This window comes from Schistocerca americana, chromosome 4 (assembly GCF_021461395.2).
Source record: "Schistocerca americana isolate TAMUIC-IGC-003095 chromosome 4, iqSchAmer2.1, whole genome shotgun sequence".
Taxonomy (NCBI): domain Eukaryota; kingdom Metazoa; phylum Arthropoda; class Insecta; order Orthoptera; family Acrididae; genus Schistocerca; species Schistocerca americana.
Window position 1 is genome coordinate 716,040,873 of NC_060122.1, and position 19,512 is coordinate 716,060,384.

A 19,512-nucleotide genomic window follows, 5' to 3' on the forward strand; every position below is an offset into this window, starting at 1 on the left:
CTTTCGATTTGACGCCACTTCGGCGACCTGCGCGTCAATGGGGATGAAATGATGATGATTAGAACAACACAACACCCAGTCCCTGAGCGGAGAAAATCTCCGACCCAGCCGGGAATCGAACCCGGGCCCTTAGGATTGACAGTCTGTCACGCTGACCACTCAGCTACCGGGGCGGACAGAATGTTGGTGAAAAAGGTGTTGATGCGCATGAGCCCAGTAATGCAGGTTCTGTTTATTGACAGTCCCAATTAAATGAAAATGAGCTTCATCGCCCATCAATAAAATAACATCATCGCTCAAAATTACTTGTATTCTGCAAGTCTTCACACACAGCAAAATTAGTTAGTTTCAGTTGTTGTACAATAAGAAGTTTGTATGGATGGAATTTTAATGTAGGCAAAATTCGTCTAACTGATTCACAATTAATAAAATCTTCTCGGGCTTCCAGCTGTGTCAAGTGGTTAAAATCACACGAGCTTTTCATCAGGCTCTTCTCAGCCATTGTCAAGTGGTAAATTACTGCCGTCTCACTGTGACCTCATTGTTATATAGCTGCCCTGCTAGCTGTGATTTCAGCAGTGTTCTGTTTCTCGCCAAATGTAATATTTTCATCCTGCGCCTACCGCACCTGCTTCAGCCTCCCACTGGCTGGGAACCAGACTGTGCTGAGCTCAAAATGCTGTCCTTATTGATAGCGTTTTCAGATATTTTTATTTCTACTGCTTCTTTTATGATGTGATCCCAAAATCCCATCATCTTCAATGACTGATGTGTCGTCGAATAGAATTCGGTGTGGATTTTCTGGAGTGCATTCTGCCACAGCTGATTTTTCAGGATAGAGTAGGTGTAAGCACTACTTGTGTTCAGTCTGGCATCACTTAACAGTGGATACTGCTTGGCTTACATAGTAGCAGCCATATTAGCATGGTATTTTGTACACCACAAGCATTCTAAGTGCCAGATCGTCGTCCACAGTTTTCGTAAGCAGTCATTTTTCCTTCGGGGGCCTGAATATTAATTAGATGCTGTGTCTCTTCAGGAGCCAGCTTCCAACACTTTCCACATTGAGCCACATAAGTTTCTTGTTCTCTTCTTCGGTGGTGTTTTTCCTGTGTGTCTCACCAGTAACAGCCTATAATAACTGACAGTGATTGTAGCTGTTTTCATGTAACACTTTTCAGAGGTGGCTTAGTCCTAGTTCAAGACTGATTGTTAGTTCACTAGCATGACACCTAGCTGACCATCCTGGGCTTCTGACTATTGCTTCCCTTACCCTTGCAACGTTTTCAGCATCTTGGGCCTGTATGCTTCTTACTCAGTGTCAACCAAGATTGAAACATACATAAAACGTTAGTTGTGTAGCTGTAACAGACTCACCACTTCTAACAAAACTGTCACAGATGAACAAACAAGGTTTTTAAGTTTCACTGCTCCACTGTAACTGAAATGGCATCTTGTGTGGAGAAAAACTATCCCCTCCCCCCCACCAAAATCTTTTCTCACTACTGCACTCTCAGTACTGCCCAGTTCAAAACCAGCCATTTTCCATGTGTCAAATTGTACATGTGGGAGGCATCATAAACTATAAATATAAATTATGACAACTTACAGAGCACAGAAGTGTGAAACCCAATTATCACTAGTCTAACCAAGAAAGGAAGACAATAGTTATAAGGCTGTGATAGATGTTAAAAATTTCTCAATACCCAGAACTGACCCCAAAAGAAAAATACACTTCAGAAAACCACAAATCACAAAGAGACAAAACCTTCTTCACAGAGGAAAAAATGGATAAGGATAACTCCGGGGTGAAGAAATTCTGTTTGTTGTGAGGATGAGGAGAACAAAAAATTCCAAAAGGTAGCATTAGTGTATTCACTTGTAATTATGTCTACTTACAGTACTGGACTTTCACCTCCCGAAGTAAGAACTTCGTAATTTTACAATAACTCACATTTACAAAAAATGGTTCAAATGGCTCTGAGCACTATGGGACTTAACATCTGTGGTCATCAGTCCCCTAGAACTTAGAACTACTTAAACCTAACTAACCTAAGGACATCACACACATCCATGCCCGAGGCAGGATTCGAACCTGCGACCGTAGCAGTCGAGCGGTTCCGGACTGAGCGCCTTAACCGCGAGACCACCGCGGCCGGCTCACATTTTCACATAACTACTTTATATTTCATATAACATGACAAATGAGGTTCAAAAGAATGTAGAAATCTACAGCTTACACATTAGTATATAAATTTCATTCCCTTTAACGTAACATTACAGGTATTTTTATTATACTAGCTCTTTAAACAATCTAGTGAGGATGAGATGAGACTTTTTCAGAAAATGTTTCTAAGTACATGGAATCAGTCATTATTATCACACAAGACATGGAAACATTGCGTATATTAATATAAGTACCTGCTTCCCTGACTGATGTTAGTACCAGGATCCAACAAGTGTCTGGAACTTTTCGTGGAAGCACGAAGTTCAGAGCCCCGTTGAAATGGTGAAAGTGAACCCGACAGCAAGTTGTCACGTCCAGACCCCTGGCGGCGCAGAGGGATGTTCTCCTGAAGCTTACGGTGTGTGTACAGCTGCTGGCTCAGCTCCTCGGTAAGTTTCGTGTGGAGTATCTACATGTCAACATCGGAGAATTGTAAAAAACGTTTGTATGACAAAGAAGCAGTAAAGTACAAACAGTATGCATCTCTCTCTGCTCACTGGAGAGTACACTATACATTCACACTCTTCACTTCCCTATTCAATGTAAATACCCAAAGCAGAATACATCACCTTGAATGGTTTTAAGCAGGTCATCTGAGATTATTTTCAGAATGTTATTAACTACGTGTGTTTCCAATACTTACTTTGAAATACAGAAATATTTGAAGGAATCTTCAAAGCTTACACAGTTTTGTCTCTGTTGTTGCTTCGTCAGTTGTTATCTTAGCTGATGAAATGTAATAGGTGTTCTATGTTTTCAACTGCTTGTCTAATCCTATTTTCATTATAGCTTTCCATATTCTCTCAAAGACATTTCCAAATAGTTTTGTTTCACCTGTAAACTCTAACATGTCACTATTAACATTAGCCTGGACCTCTTGCTTTCTCTTTAATTACTGTAGAAGGGGAGAGACTAGAATGAATGGAGAGGGGGGGATGCAGAGGAAAAGGGGACATAAGGGAACAAGAGAGAGTGTAGAGGGTGAATAAAGGAACAAGAGTGGGTGCAGAAGGTGAGGGAAGGGAACAAGAGTGGGCACAGAGGGTGAGACAAGGGAACAAGAGTGGGCACAGAGGGTGAGGCAAGGGAACAAGACTGGGCTTCAGTTTGTCATCAATGTGTAAACCTAGACATCTTGTCACTGTTTTGCACAGCAAAGTTGTGTTATTTAGCTTAATAGTGGGGTTTTAAGTTCACCTTTTAGTAGTAAGTACACTGTTTTATTATCTGCAGTTGTTGGTTTATTGTTGTTACACCATTCATTTATGTCTTAGAGGAGCTGTGTAGTTGATTGTTCTAAGTGTCTTCCTGAGTTTCCTGACACCAAGAGCAAATCATCATCATATGGTACTATCCCCTTTGTTCTGTCATCTCTTCTAGGCTGTCTATCAGTGGCGCAATAGCAATGACCGAAAATAGGGTCCACATATGAGGCGATTTTCTTGACAACCCTTCGGTGCCCCATCTGCCATTCTACATTTCTGTCTCTGCAATAGTCTAGGATGCTGTTATATAAAACTGTTGGGATTTGTATTTGTCTTCTTTGCAAATAGCGCAGGCCACAACAGGCTGTCAAAAGCCCAAGATATATCAATTAATATTGCCACCACACATTCGTCCTGTGTGCTCTGGGTTACAAGTACAGCCCTTTTTACTGTAATATCAACAGACTTGTGTGGCATGAAGGCATACTGATGTGGACTGAGGGCCAGAAGTTGTCTGTGTGACTGTAGTCTGTCACACAATAGCCTCTCCAGGACCTGGCCTAGTAAATTCAGTTTACTGATCAGCCTATATGGTTTTGGGTCTGTTGAGCCCTTGTCCTCTCATTTTTTGATAATCACTGCATTGGCTGTCTCCCAACAGGGGCTGAGGATGATCTGCAGTGCACCAGTTTTAATGGTTTCTGAGTCAATTCCATCTGCACCCAGAGTTTTTCTCTCTGTAAGTTTTGTTATTTTCAATGCAAGCTCTTCACTAGTGAAAGGAGTAGTGATTCCACCATTTATGTAGTTAATGTCCATTTGTCTGCATAGGTCTATGTGATGGTGTCAGTCATGTGGAGGGTCATCATCTGGCAGCAGCTTGTTTAACAGCTACTAGGCCAAGCATCTCCAGTCCTACATCATTGTACTGTTTTGTTGCTTTATTGTTGCCATTACCACTGGGGTTTTTATTCTCTCAGATTGTATCTTGAAGAGCTCCCCTGATATGTTATTCTGTAACTTGGACCTCACAAAACTGTCCCAATGGTCCTGCTTCATTTTTTGTAATTTGTTTTTGTATCATCATTTGGCTTTAAGGTATTGTTGCAGTACGACTTCATTTTCTTATGTTGTCTTTGCTCATTGGTAGTATCGTCTTTTATATTGGAAGTTCTTCCTCAGTTTTGTTAATAATGTCGATCATGGTATACTTTGTTTATGTATGTCACTGATTAGTGGGATTGCAGCAATCTGAGCCTTCTGTAGTAGGTCACGTAATATGCATACTCAGCAATCAGAACATCACTGGGTGGCATGCAAGGCAAATTCTTTTACAGGATCATTTAATTTCTGCCAGTTTGCCCTTTTCAGCAACAATTGGGTGGTCGCTGATGAGAGCGAGCAAGTGAGTGAGTGAGTGAGTGAGTGAGCGAGTGTGTGTAATTATTGCATTGTGATCACTGTGAGTTCATCTGTCATGTAATTGCCAATCAGTGATATGTGTTACAGATGTTCCGTTTGCTAATAAAATGCCTCCAGCATTTTTACAGTAAGTTGAGGCTCGCCCTGCCTTACTGAGCACGAAGTCCACTCATTGATGATCTCCATTATAACTTGTCCTTTGGTTTCTGTCCAATCAGCATGCCAGAATGCTAAGTATGTGTAAATGTCCATGAAGATGAGTAGTCTTTTTACCCTGAAGAAACCCGACATTTCCCTCACTGAGTTTCCGAAGGATCCTACGTCATGTGAGTACTGCATGTATAAATATGTGACTATTTGTGATTTCCTTCCTTGTGTAATTTCTGCTGTTACAAAATGTTCAGTACATAGTTGCATTATATTTGTCACACTGATTTGTGTGTTTGTTACAACAATTGCTGCTTTGGCATCTTTTAACCATTGGGTTGGGAGACCAGGTATTTAACCGTCACACACATAAGATTCCTGTAAATAAACAACATCTGCTAGTACTTTGTCCATCAACTTGCTTAGTTTTGTACTAACCATTTTACTCCTCATTCAGATCATATGTACTCATGATGGGTGATATCTTGTGTATGCATAGCTCTTGGGCCCACTTTCTAGAAACTCAAAGTAAATGTGCCCTTGTGCTCTCACTAAGTCCTTGTAGATGCTATTTACATCCAAACCCTCTTCACTACATGTACACACCACCCCTAGGAGTCTATACAGCTTCTGTTTGTCAGTCGGGAGGTTTTCTGTTCGTGGGACCATGAAATCGGCCTGTTCCATAGTTGGATAACATATTTTATTACCTTCTGGATAATTATGTTGTGTTACTAACAGTAGAGCAGTTTGAAATATGTCTGTTTTCAAGTTTGCTTAAGCAGGTGTCTGTAGTGAATTGTTATTCATTTATCATGTTCCTGTGTACTGAGCTAATCTTGTGATTGGCTGGTTTGCTCATTTGTGTTTGTTCTTAGTGCTTCTGCAGTAGTTGTACTTACCACAGTTATTTGTTCTCCATTGTTTGCATCATGTAACAGGGCATGTTAGAAGTCTGGTTTTGCTATCGGTGTATCTGTATGGACAGGATACCCTGAGGGGCAGAGTACACCCCGAGGGGCAGAGTACGCCCCGAGGGGGAGAGTACGCCCCGAGGGGGAGAGTACGCCCCGAGGGGGAAGGGGAGATGGGGGGGAAGGGGAGATGGGGGGGACAGGAAATGAGGGATAGAGGGAAAGGATGTGTGAAGTGGGAAACTGCGTAAAGAGATAGAAGAGGAAGCATATGTGTGAGGAGAGGAAAACAACAAATGGGTCGAAAAGGAAATGTAGCAGACAGGAGATAAAGAGTGGTAGAAAGCAGAATAACATGAAGAAAAAGAGGGAGAGAAAAGTGGGATGGAGAAGAGAAAATCAGGACAGAGGAGGGAAAGGGATAGAGGAGGGAAAGGGATACAGGAGGGAAAAGAGGGATACAGGAGGGAAAAGAAGGATACAGGGAGGGAAAAGAGGGTACAGGGAGGGAAAAGAGGGTACAGGGTGGGAAATAAGGGGTGACAGCAGGAGAGAAGGTTAGGGGGCGGCAAGAATGGGTGGGGGGCAGCAAGGAGGGGTGGGAAAGGAAAGTAAGGGTGAGGGGCGACAAGGAGGGATGGAGCACAGTGATGAGCAGGGAAGTGCAGCAAGGAGCAGAGAGGTGCAGCAAGTAGCAGAGAGGTGGGGCAAGGAAGGGTGGGGGGGCGGCAAGTAATGCGGTGAGACAACAAGGGGTTGCGGGCCACAAGGAGGGCGGGGGCAGCAAGGGGGCCAGGGGTAGCAAGGGGGTGGGGGCTGCAAGGTGGCAGGCAAGGAGGGGCGGGGCAGAGGGAACGATGGCGGGCGGAGGGGTAGAAGGCGGGCGGAGGGGTAGAGGGCGGGCGGAGGGGTAGAGGGCGGGCGGAGGGGTAGAGGGCGGGCGGAGGGGTAGAGGGCGGGCGGAGGGGTAGAGGGCGGGCGGAGGGGTAGAGGGCGGGCGGAGGGGTAGAGGGCGGGCGGAGGGGTAGAGGGCGGGCGGAGGGGTAGAGGGCGGGCGGAGGGAAAGTGGGCGGGCGGAGGGAAAGAGGGTGGGTGGAGGGAAAGAGGGTGGGTGGAGGGAAAGAGGGTGGGTGGAGGGAAAGAGGGTGGGTGGAGGGAAAGAGGGTAGGTGGAGGGAAAGAGGGTAGGTGGAGGGAAAGAGGGTAGGAGGAGGCAGAATAGAAGGGTAGAAGGCAGAATGGAAGGGTAAGGGGCATGAGAGAAGGGTAGAAGTAGGGAAAAAAGGGTAGGATGTGGGAAAGAAGTATAGGAGTAGGGAAAAAAGGGTAGGATGTGGGAAAGAAGTATAGGAACAGAGAAAAGGGTTGAGGGCAGGAAAGATGGGATAGGGTGAGAAAAAATGGCAGGGAGTGGGAACAAATTGCAAGAGGTGGGAATGAATGCCACGGGCAGGAAATAGTGGCTGTGGGGGGGAAAGGGGGGTAGGGGACGAGATAGGAAGACAGGTGGTTGACAGGCAGATAGCAGTGGGTAACAGGCAGATAGTGGTGGGAAAGAGGGAGAGACAGGGGGGTGAAAGAAGGAGGCAAAGGGGGGAAAGAGGGAGTGAAGTGGGTTAGAGAGATGCTGAAGACGCAGACAGTTGGTATAGGTGGTGCGATGTGGGAAAGATGGGGTGAGAGAAAAGACAGGGGTGAAGGCAAAGACAAGGGAAATAAGCAAATGGGAACAGGAGACGAGGTAATGAGGTGAGTGCAAGGTGGGAAGAGGTGAACTGTGAAACAGGGAGAGAAGAGCAAAAGAGAGCAAGAAGTAAAAATGCTGGGATGTTGAAAGAGGTTCGGAAGGTGTAAGGAAGGGGCAGAGGGAGAAGACAGAAGGCGAGACAGGTGAGTCAGATGGCGATGGCAGGGGGGGGGGGGCAGACACAGGGCAACAGGAGGGGAGAGACAGGGTGATAGGGGGGAGACACAAGGCGACAGGGGTGGGGGGCAGAGAAAGGGTGATGGCGGGGAGACACAGGGCTGTGGGGCGGAAGAGACAGGGCGATGGGTTGGGGGCCCGACACGGGGCGCCAGGGGGGGCCGACACTGGGCGCCAGGGGGGGCCGACACTGGGCGCCAGGGGGGGCCGACACTGGGCGCCAGGGGGGGCCGACACTGGGCGCCAGGGGGCCGACACAGGGGGGCAGGGGGCAGACACAGGGGGGCAGGGGGCAGACACAGGGGGGCAGGGGACAGACACAGGGGGGCAGGGGACAGACACAGGGGGGCAGGGGACAGACACAGGGGGGGCAGGGGACAGACACAGGGGGGCAGGGGACAGACACAGGGGGGCAGGGGACAGACACAGGGGGGCAGGGGACAGACACAGGGGGGCAGGGGAGGAGGCACAGGGCAAGGTGATTAGATTGGATTGATGGGGTTCAGGGACCAAACTAAAATGTCAGCAGTCCCTCCATCCTATAAGTGTCAAGCCAGGAAAAGTCCTTAGAGAGGAAGGACACATAAGATATAGCCTGAAAAAGCCGACTGCAACCTATAATCAATAAAATCAAGAGACAGAAGTAATTGTAAACAAGAAAGTCATAAGAGGGTAAAGATGGGTGAGTTGCTCTACCCAGAAAGCAGCTGAAGGGACTTGGGACATGTTATGCTATTGGAGACACAATCTCTGCATCTAACTGGTGTTTCCTCACCCTCCATTAACACAAGAGAACTTGCAACACAGACAAGTTGACAAAATCTCAGAAAAATAAAACAATGATGATGAGCCAGTGAAGCAACACCAGATGTAAAGGAACAAGAAGAATCAAAATGGTGGGGACGGCAGGAGCCAGGCTGGACCAATAAGCAAAGGCAGTCATGAACCCCTTATGTTGGAGGTGGCACAGGGCACCCTTCCAATCCCTCAAGCAGCTGATGAGACTAATGTACCCTATGTCACAGAAAGGAGTAAAAACTACTTCCATCGATAAAATGTCAAAGCAAATCAGGCACTTTGGCTTCATCTGCTAGCACCAGAGATAGTGTGTCAGCAAGTACAGGCTGACAATTATTGAACTATATGAAATAAAATCGTCATAACTTCTGAACGGTTGTGTTAGAATGTTCAAACTGCACAGCTGGCCCTGGTGCACGATAGGAATTAGTATGTGCCTGTATGGTTTGGTTTAATGACGAAGCCCACTTTCATTTGGATGGCTTTGTCAATAAGCAAAATTGGAGCATTTGGGGGACTGAGAATCCGCATTTCATGATTGAAAAGTGTCTTTGCCCTCTATGGATGACTGTGTAATGTGCAACGTCCAGGCACAGAATAATCAGTGCAATATTCCTTGATGGCACGGTGACTAACGAATGGTAGGTGAAGGTTATGGAAGACTATTTCATCTCCATTATCCAAAGTGACCCTGATTTTGACAAGGTGTGGTTCATTCAACACAGAGTTCGAACCCATCAAAGCAGGAGCATGTTTGATGTCCTGGAGGTGAACTTTGGGGATCACATTCTGGCTATGGGTACCCAGAGGCCACTGACATGGGCCTCGATCGGGCGCCATATTCTTCGGATCTGAACACATGCAACTCCTTTTCATGGGGCTATATTAAAGACAAAGTGTACAGCAATAACCCCAAAACCACTGCAGAAAACAGCCATTCAGGAGGTCATTGACAGCATCCATGTTCCAACCCTTCAGCGGGTCATGCAGAATTTTGCTATTCGTCTGCACCACATCATTGCCAATGATAGTAGACATACTGAACATGTTATAACCTAAATCTGAATGTCTGTAGTGACGTTTACAACCCTGTATAAGGTTTTGCTATAAGGTGGCCAAACAGAGGGCGGTCCAGTAAGATGTGGGCCATCACCATATGGACATCACATTGACAGTGGGCTGGATCCTCACATCATAGGATGTGACCATGAGTCAGCCACATGTGGCCAATGCTAGTCGAAAAGAGAACAGCAGAATCCCTGAGAGGAGCATGAAGGGAAGACTTTCATAATTTGTTTGGAGGAACCAAGGAACACCAATCCATATTCGAAGCCTCCAACAACTGATGGCAGGCAGTTCATTGAAAGTCTGATTATGGTACCCCAATCTTCAAAGTCCACATCTTGGTAGCACACTTGGCCAACCAGTCAGCATGTTCATTCCCTGGGATTCCACTGTGACCAGGGATCCCAACTGGGTGGAGATCACACAGGAGATTCTGGATAGTCATAGCTAATACTTGTTGAAGTTAGCATCTATCAATAGCCTCAAGACTAATCAGGGAGTCCCTGGCAATTAAGGACACCTCACTGATGCTGGAACTAATGTGACTGAGAGCTCAAGTGATAGCCACTAATTCTGCAGTGAATACACTGCATCCGTTCGGCAGGGACCAGTTCACTGCACCTTGCATGTGTGGTGACAACATTGGTTCATCTGTTGACCATGGAGTCATTGGTGTATACCACTTCCAAATCCAGTACTGCATCAAGAATAGCCACGAGCAGGCAGCGAAAAACCATGGGGGTTAACAGAGTACAGAGTAGGTTGGTTGGTTGGTTTGGGGGAGAGGGGGGGGGGGGGGGGGGGGACCAAACTGCTTGGTCATCTTTTGGTCCAAAGAATAGGCCGACTTAGATCCAAGGATTGACTACACACCATGGGGCCACACACAATTGCTACCTGACAAGAGGAGTGGGGGGAAGTTGGAGTTCAGAGCAGAGACACAGTATGCGAACAGTGATTGTGATTCCACTCCTCAGCCTCTGTTGTGGGGGGGAATCTCCCTGCTAAGGGGAGGAGCAAATGTGTATCACATGTCGAACAGCAGTTGTCTGCACATGATATGTAGTGAATGGACCGCAGCCTCCACAAGAAGGCTACTCACAGGACTGGGCCAAAAGCCACCTGTTGCAAGATAGAACCCACAATGGTGTATAAGGTGCATCATTCTCAATGCTGAGCCATATGCCAGACTCCCATAGTCATGGCACAACAGGGTCAGAGCTCCGTAAAGCCACCAAAGTGTAGAGCAGTCTACACCCCAGCTAGTGTTACTGAGGCAGTTAAAAGTATTAAGGTGTGACCAGCATCTTCTCTTAAATTGGTGAAGATGGGGGAGCCATGTCGATTTGGCATTAATACCAGTTTCAAAAAGTGATAAGACTCCGCTGCATTGACAAACTGGTCACTGAGGTAGAGTTCTGGTTGTAGACAGACAGCATGATGCAGACAGAAGTGTATAACTCATGTCTTGGCTGCTGAAAACCGGAAGCCATGAGTGACAGCCCAGGACTATGCCCTACAGTCAGTGTTCGACAACAGTCACAGTGAAGGAACAATAGTAAATACACAAATCATCAGCACACATGGAGGGTGACACCATAGGCCTTCACAGCTTCAGCTAGGCCATTGATAGCCACTAGAAAAAGGGTCACACACAATAAATAGCCCCTTGTATATGGGGTGTACTGTGGCAAGCATTAACATGAACCCAGAAAATAGGGTATGTCAAGAAGTTCCAGACAAAAATTAGGAGGGGGCCCTGGAGACTCCACTCACATAGGTTAACAAGGTTGTCATGAAACCATGTGGTGTCATAAGCCTTTGGCAAGTCAAAGACAACAGTGATAAGATGTTGATGTCAGGCAAAGTTGACCAGATAGCAGACTCCAGGCAGACCTAGTTGTCAGAACTAGAATGCCATTGATGAAAACCACCTTGTGACTTAGCCAAAAGAATCTGAGACTCAAAGTACCAACAAAGCCACCAGCACACGATATGTTCGAATAATTTGCAGAGTACATTAGTAAACTGTCAATCTCAAGGGGCGTTAACTTGATTTCAGTACCAAGATCTCACACTTTCTTGCCTCTGAAGTGGGACCTCATCTTTGCTCCACAAATGGTTGGAAATGGCAAGGACATGATGTTGGCAGACCAGCGATAGGCTTCTGATCATTTAGCTGTGGATGCAGTCTGACTCTGGCACTGTGCCGCAGCAAAGGTCTAGACACTGATGAATTCCCTCTCACCGAACGGAGCATTATATGGCTCTAGGCGATGAGTAGTGAAAGGTAACTGAATCTGCACCACCCACCATTTGAGGACATCTCCGCTTAGAGATGGGGGGGGTCCGCGTGGAGATGGGTGTGGGATCCGTTTGGAGATGGGGGGTCCGCGTGGAGAGGGTGGGGGGGGGTCCGCGTGGAGATGGGTAGGGGGGGCCGCGTGGAGGTGGGTGGGCCGCGTGGAGGTGGGGGGGCCGCGTGGTGATGGGGGGGCCGCGTGGTGATGGGGGGGCCGCGTGGAGATGGGGGGGGCTCGCGTGGTGATGGGGGGGGTGCGTGGAGATGATGGGGGGGTGAGTGGAGATGATGGGGGGGTGCCGCGTGGAGATGGGGTGTGCCGCGTGGAGATGGGGGGACCGCGTGGAGATGGGGGACCGCGTGGAGATGGGGGACCGCGTGGAGATGGGGGGACCGCGTGGAGATGGGGGGACCGCGTGGAGATGGGGGGACCGCGTGGAGATGGGGGGACCGCTTGGAGATGGGGGGACCGCTTGGAGATGGGGGGGCCGCGTAGAGATGGGGGGGGTCCGCGAGGAGATGGGGGGGTCCGCGAGGAGATGGGGGGGTCCGCGAGGAGATGGGGGGGTCCGCGAGGAGATGGGGGGGTCCGCGAGGAGATGGGGGGGTCCGCGAGGAGATGGGGGGGTCCGCGAGGAGATGGGGGGGTCCACGTGGAGTTGGGGTGGGGGGTCCGCGTGGAGTTGGGGGGGGGCCGCGTGGAGTTGGGGGGGGGTGTCCGCATGCTGTTGGGGAGGGGGGGGTCCGTGTGGTGGTGGGGGGGAGACTGCATGGAGATGGGTGGGGATGGGGGGTTTACACCCCCCCCTCCCCTCCCACCTTGAACTACATATGAACCTTGCCAAGGTGGGGTTACTTGCGTGCCTCAACGATGCTATCAATACTGTAGAAACAATCATAACGGAGAGGCCAGACAAATGTGGTTCCTGAAAAACACAATAGCCTTTTCATTAGTTGCAGGGGACAACAATCTGGATGACTGACTGATCTGGCCTTGTAACATCTGCCAACTTGGCATTAATGTGTTGGTACTGCGAACAGCTGAAAGCTACAGGAAACTACAGTCATTACTTTTCCCAAGGACGTGCAGCTCTACTGTATGGTTAAATGATGATGGCATCCTTTTGGGCAACATATTTCGGAGGTAAAATAGTTGCTCATTTGTATGTCGATGCAGTGACTAATCAAAGGGATGCTGTCCTCAGTAAAAACAAAAATGGCTTTCTATGGGCCGGAGCATGATTCATTAATCGGGCAGGTAGGTTAGAAAATTTAGAATAGGAAATGGATATGTTGACGTTAGATAGAATGGGAATTAGGGAAGTCTGGTGGCAGTATGAATAGGAATTCAGGGCACGTCAGTTACAGGGTTATAAATACAAAATCAAATAGGGATAATGCAGGAGTAGGCCTAGAAATGAATAAAAAAAATAGGAATGTGAATAAGCTGCTCTAAACAGCATTATCATAGTCCAGATAGATAAGAGGCCAACATTCACCACAGTTGAACAAGTTTATGTGATGCCAACTAGGTCTGCAGATCAAGAAAAGTTTGAAATAAAAGTATGATAAGATAAAAGAAAGTATTCACACAGTTAAGAAAGAGGAAAATTAAGTTGTGATGGGTGACTGAAATTCGATAGTATGATAAGAAAGAGGATAAAAAACAGTAAGATAATATGGACTGGGGCAAAGGAATGAAAGAGGTACCTGCATGGCAGAATTCTGCACAGAGCACATTTTAATCAATGCAAGCACTTGGTTTAAGAATCGCGAAAAAGTATGTACATGTGGAAGACAGGTCGAGGCACTGGAATGTTTCAGACTGATTATATAATGGTAAGACAAATTTTGAAACCAGAATTTAAACTGTAAGACATTTCTAGGGACAAATATGGACTCTGACAATAATTTATTGGTTATGAACTGTGGGTTAAAACTGAAGAAACTGCTAAAATGTAGGAAATTAACGAGACAGAACTTGGTTAAGTTGAAAGAATCGGGGCTTATTGAGAGTCTCAAAGGGAGCATTAGTCAACAACTGACGTAAACAGTGAAGGCAGCACAGGATCAAGTACATAAAAAGATGAAGCACAGCTCTTTCAGAACTGAATATTTTCTAGAAGAAGAAAAATTTTCTTTTGTGCTGTAATGCTGTTGGGTGACTTTTTAATGATTTTAGACGCAAGATTTATGTAAAAATATATACCCATTTTCAAAATAAAAATATGAACTCGTTTTTAAAACACACTTTGAACACTTGGCATCTTCTTATGGACTAAAATAACTAATTTTGACATATTCACTGTTGTAATAAACTGATCACTCAATAATTACCATGCAATACAACAGTAATAATAATATTAATTTATGTAGTGGAAAATAGGTAACCAAACACTTCTGTATATTCTGGCAGTCACAAGCTACTGACTAGCTGATATTTTTATAGTGAAACAAACAGTTGGCAGCACTTGTACATGATCACAAGATTGAACATTCACAAATACGTACATGTTGTTTCCACTGGGGAAAAATATTTCTGTTCCATCTAAGAGAGATAGAAAATTTAATGTACACAATTGTAACTAGTGGGTCTATGAGCCTAGTAGAAATCCTTGGACATCCCAAGAAATAGTGAATGTAATTGGTGAAAGGAGGAAAACATTAAAATACTGCAAATGAACCAGGTGAAAGGGAATACAGATGCCTAAAGCCTCAGAAAGTGTGAAATGGCTAAGTAGGAATGGCTAGTAGACAAATGTAAGTCTATAAAAGCAGGTATAATTATGGGAAAGAGAAGCAGCTGAATGAATAACAAGATGACGGAAAACTGTACTAAGCAAAGGAGGACAAGGTGAAAGAAAAAAGGGAAATGAACTTGAAGGCAATATCGTATGGAAGAGAAATTACACGAACATGAGATCAGAGATATGTTAATGCAAGAAGAATTTGGCATTGAACTATCCATTTCATAAGTCATGATTGCAAAATAGAGATATAAATTGGTTATAGAAGAATGGAAAAACAAGTAGATGCCAGCCTCAAGGAAGATGAATTAGAGTTTTGGAGAAATATAGGAAAACACAATCATACTGACCCTATAACTTATTCGAAAAGATCGGTTAAAGAAAGGCAAACGTATGTTTGTGGTATTTGTAGACTCAGAGAAAGCTTTTGACAATGTCAACTGGAATACAATCTTTGAAATTCTGTTGGTAGCAGAGGTAAAATACAGAGAGCAAAAGGCTATTTACAACTTGTACAGAGACCAGATGGCAGTTATGAGTCGAAGGGCACGTAAAGGGACATTGGTTGAGAAGGCAGTGTCACATGATTATAGTCTATCCATGATACTATTCAATCTGTAAACTGAGTAAGCAGTAAAAGGGATCAAAGAAACATTTGTAGAAGGAACTGAAGTTCAGGGAGAGAAACAAAGGCTTTGATATTTGTTGACAACACTGTAATTCTGTCAGAGACAGCAAAGGACTTGGTAGAGCAGCTGAATAGTGGACAGTTTCATAAAATACGAATGTAAGATGAACATCAACAAAAGCAAACCAAGGGTAATGTAATGTAGTTGAATTACATTACGTAGTGCCATGGGAATTAGATCAGGAAATGGGATACTGAAAGCAGAAGATGAGTTTTGCCATTTGGGCAGTAAAATAACAGAAGATGGCTAAAGTAAAGAGGAGATAAAATGTAGACTGGCAATGGCAAGGAAAACGTTCCTGAAAATACAAATTTAAATATTAGGAAGTCTTTTATGACAATATTTGTTTGGAGTATAGCTCCGTACAGAAGCAAAATGTGGATGATAAGCAGTTCAGACTAGGAGAGGAAATGAGACTTTGAAATTTGGTCTAAAAATGAATGCTGAGGATTAGATGGGTAGAGGAAGTACTGAACAGAATGGGAGATAGCAGAAATTTGTGACATAATTTGGCTAAAAGACAAGATCAGTTGATAGGACACATTCTGAGACATCACTGAATCATCAGCTTAGTAGGGGAATGAAGCAAGAATGGTAAAAATTGTAGAGGGAGACGAAAAGATGACTACAGTAGGCAGGTTCAAATGGATGTAGGTTGCAACAGTTATTTACAGATGAAGAGGCTTGTAGAGGATCAACGAGTGTGGACCACAACAACAACACATCATTGGTTGCTGAGGACCGAACATATCATCCAGACCTGAAACAATAGGAGGGATAGGTACTTTTGGATAAAATGGGTAAGCAACCCTGCAAGCCTCATTCATGGTGTGCTGATAAGATACAATGGCACCAGGTCGGGAAGAATACAGCAAAAAAGTGCTGTTGATGCAAAAAAAGCACTGTGCACTGCAGATTCTACAGTTATAAGTTGGTCTGTGTTAGACCAGAGTGACCAAAAGCCCAGAGTGACTGGAAGCCACTTCAAAATTGTGATAAATGTTTTCTGGGTTCCAGGCACCAACACATTCATCAGTTGACCATTCTTTGAAATAATGAACATACCCTTTTCATTAGTGAGAATGGTCAATAATTAGTAAAAATATGAGGGTCTTTTCCCAGTTTCCAGATAGGAATAATAATAATACCTTCTTGACATTAGGAGGGAACTTCCCTTTTTGTCAAATACGGTGTCACTGCTAATGTGTCACCAATATTATTATTATTATAGTGCATGATAGCAGGCTGAGTTAGTTATCTTGTGTTGGTTCATGTCATTTAGATTTTAGTGGAGGTGAGTTGGTGAGGGGATATTGGGACTAGCAGGTTGAACGAAATGGTCTTCTTGTTTGAAGTTAAGACAGTAATCGGAGTGCTAGGTACAGGAGAAGATAAAGGATATGCATGTGTTCATTTGTGATCAAGAATAAGTTGCTTTCCAATAAGATAGGTTTTGATTTAGCTCTGGTGTCTGAAGAATTTATTGTTCCAAATCTCTAAAGTAATGAGTGACTTGATATTTGAATATTTGGTAATTACTCCTCATGCATTAATACCCTATACAAGTCAAGTGTTTATGTTAACAACTCAGCAATTACCTGGACACCCATTAATTTTAGCTCATTTTACAACATCTCTCTCAATCTCCTTGGGTTAGTTACTTATAGTCTCCTTTCGGGATCTGACCTCCATTTTTTTCAATTTCACAGAAGTATGGATCATCTGCGGAAGGGTGTGCACAATATGTCTATTGTACAGTGTGATTCCCTGTACCTACTATTAGATGAATTTATATTCACACTTTCAATAAAGAGTGGCTGCCAATACTCTCACGGCTGCAGCCCCTTCATAACACACAGATCACACTGCTGATCCCTTAGCTGTAACCTCTCCATGTATGACAAGGAGTAGGCACCTGTCCAATGAGTGGCACAGGACTATGGGTAAAGGCTATTAAGCCACAAAGCCTTTGCTAAGGCAAGGTGGCAACCATAAGGAGAGCCTCTAACAGGAGTGACTCGCATCAGGGCAGATGATCCGCAATGAAACAAATCAAATTTATCAATACTGGTGGCTGTGCCAACACAGTTGTCTTAGCATTTAGAAAGTAAGATTTAAATAAAGGGTTTTGGAGATGAACAGTTTGCCCAGTTCTTGGTATGCTCCAGAACTGATGCTGAATCTTTTGCAACAATGAATCCACTGTTTTTCAATAAAACTATTCCATCACGAATTAATGGACAAAGAAATGTACACTGACCTAGAGCAGAGTGGAGCTTTCATCGTAGCTTGCAATGGAAAGGTTTTAACTAAGGAAGTTATGGTCTCGGTAATAGGTATGGTGTCAACCCCTATTTCCTCTTTGTGTGAGACGATTCAGATGATAGAGGTTTGGACACATGTTGTCCTACCATACTAATTGGGATATTTCTTGGATGAGTAGAAGGAAAATATGAGGGTAGATGTTGGGAACAATTCCCTACATGTGTAAATTGCCCAGAAAATCAACACCCTAATCCACCAACATGTTGAGTTTCCAACATGAAGACGAAAATCCACAAACATACAACCTAGAGCTGACTATCTATCAAATCAGCATGCTAAGAAAAAGTCTGAACAACTCCAAGCAATTAATATGACATCAAACTTTGCAAATGTTGTGTTAAAATAGACAAGTAGTGTAATGACAATGTTTCAGAACACCAACTCCTGGCACCAGTCACATGTCAATGCACGTACTTCAACCGGGGGAAATGGACGTCAGTTCCCTTGACCCCTAAACTCACAGCACTGGCTGTAACCAACTGATCAACACTGTCGGAAATGTCTCATTGTCCTTTCACATCACCAGGGAAGTGGATGGATACTTGGCAAGGTGAGACCCCCCCCCGTCCTAAGACTAACAGACAACAGTCTACCACCAACTACTGGCTGAAAGTCACAGCCCATGGATCACAGAAAGGAATGGTCCCATTCTGTCCCAGAGGTCAAGATAGGAAAATCCTCATGGGAACTTGGAAACTGAAACCTCACACGGAAAAAAAAATAAAAAATAAAAAAAAATTGAAAATTAAACATAATGCTGTGACACCACCCACAACCCCCCCAGGCCTCCCCTTCCCGAGAACAAGCCTATGGGTAGTGATGATGAACCACACATTGAGGTTGAGCACACCAGAACAGCAAAGTAGTTCATACTCCCATTTCCCCTTCGCTGCTTTCTCAGTTCACAATCTGATGTTCCTGCAATGGAATTGTAACAGCTACCTTCACTATCTGGCCAAATTCCATCAATTAATGGCTACTTTGGCGTGGCACTCCAGAACACAGTCCTCAGAAATCTAACTCCCTACTATTAAAAATTATGAATCCTATAGTAAAAATCAAACATTGGTAACTTCAGGTTGGAATATCAACAATGTAAGAAAAGATAGATTGCTACTTATCATAAAGATGACACGTTAAGTTGCAGACAGGGACAATTAGAAGACAGTTACACATTAGCTTTTGGCCACAACCTTCATCAGCAAAAGAAACACACACACACACACACACACACACATATTCATTCACACAAGCAAGCACACCTCACGCCCAAATGCCCAACATCTCTGGCAGCTCAGACCATTGACAACTGTCTGTGGTCCCAGTCAGATAGAATCTTTTTACGATCACTGGTCTCACAATGTGTTACATGTCTGAGAGTGGCAAACCAGTCCTCGTAAACACGTTTGTAAGTCTGCATCCTTGTAAACACTTTTGAGAGTCTGCACTGATACACCAAGATTTCAGGCAACTTCATTTATGGTGTGGTCATTGATACATCCAAACATAATAGCTTGCTTGTGTGAACGAATGAGCTAAAGTTTAAGTATCCTTTAATTGTGCCTGTCAGCACCTTCTATATTTACGGTAAGTAGCAATCTATCTTTTCCTTAGACTGTTGAAATCCTATAGTAAAAGTCACATTAACACTGAGAGGACATCTGGAGAGCCTGAATGCTCATACACCCACAGACTTTCAGTGAGCAGGTGCAACTAAACATTGCATTAGAAGCTGTGGCTGTTTGTGT

The 19,512-nt window shown here is 44.7% G+C and overlaps 1 protein-coding gene across 2 annotated transcripts in view; it reads right to left on the minus strand.

Moving 5' to 3' along the window:
• Positions 1-19,512, minus strand: part of LOC124612780 (exocyst complex component 4) — a 242,963-nt gene that overhangs the window by 179,057 nt on the left and 44,394 nt on the right. For both annotated transcript variants that reach the window (XM_047141177.1, XM_047141175.1), the window contains exon 5: positions 2,422-2,636. In XM_047141177.1, coding sequence (XP_046997133.1) covers positions 2,422-2,636 — 215 coding nt within the window. The remainder of the gene's footprint in view (positions 1-2,421; positions 2,637-19,512) is intronic.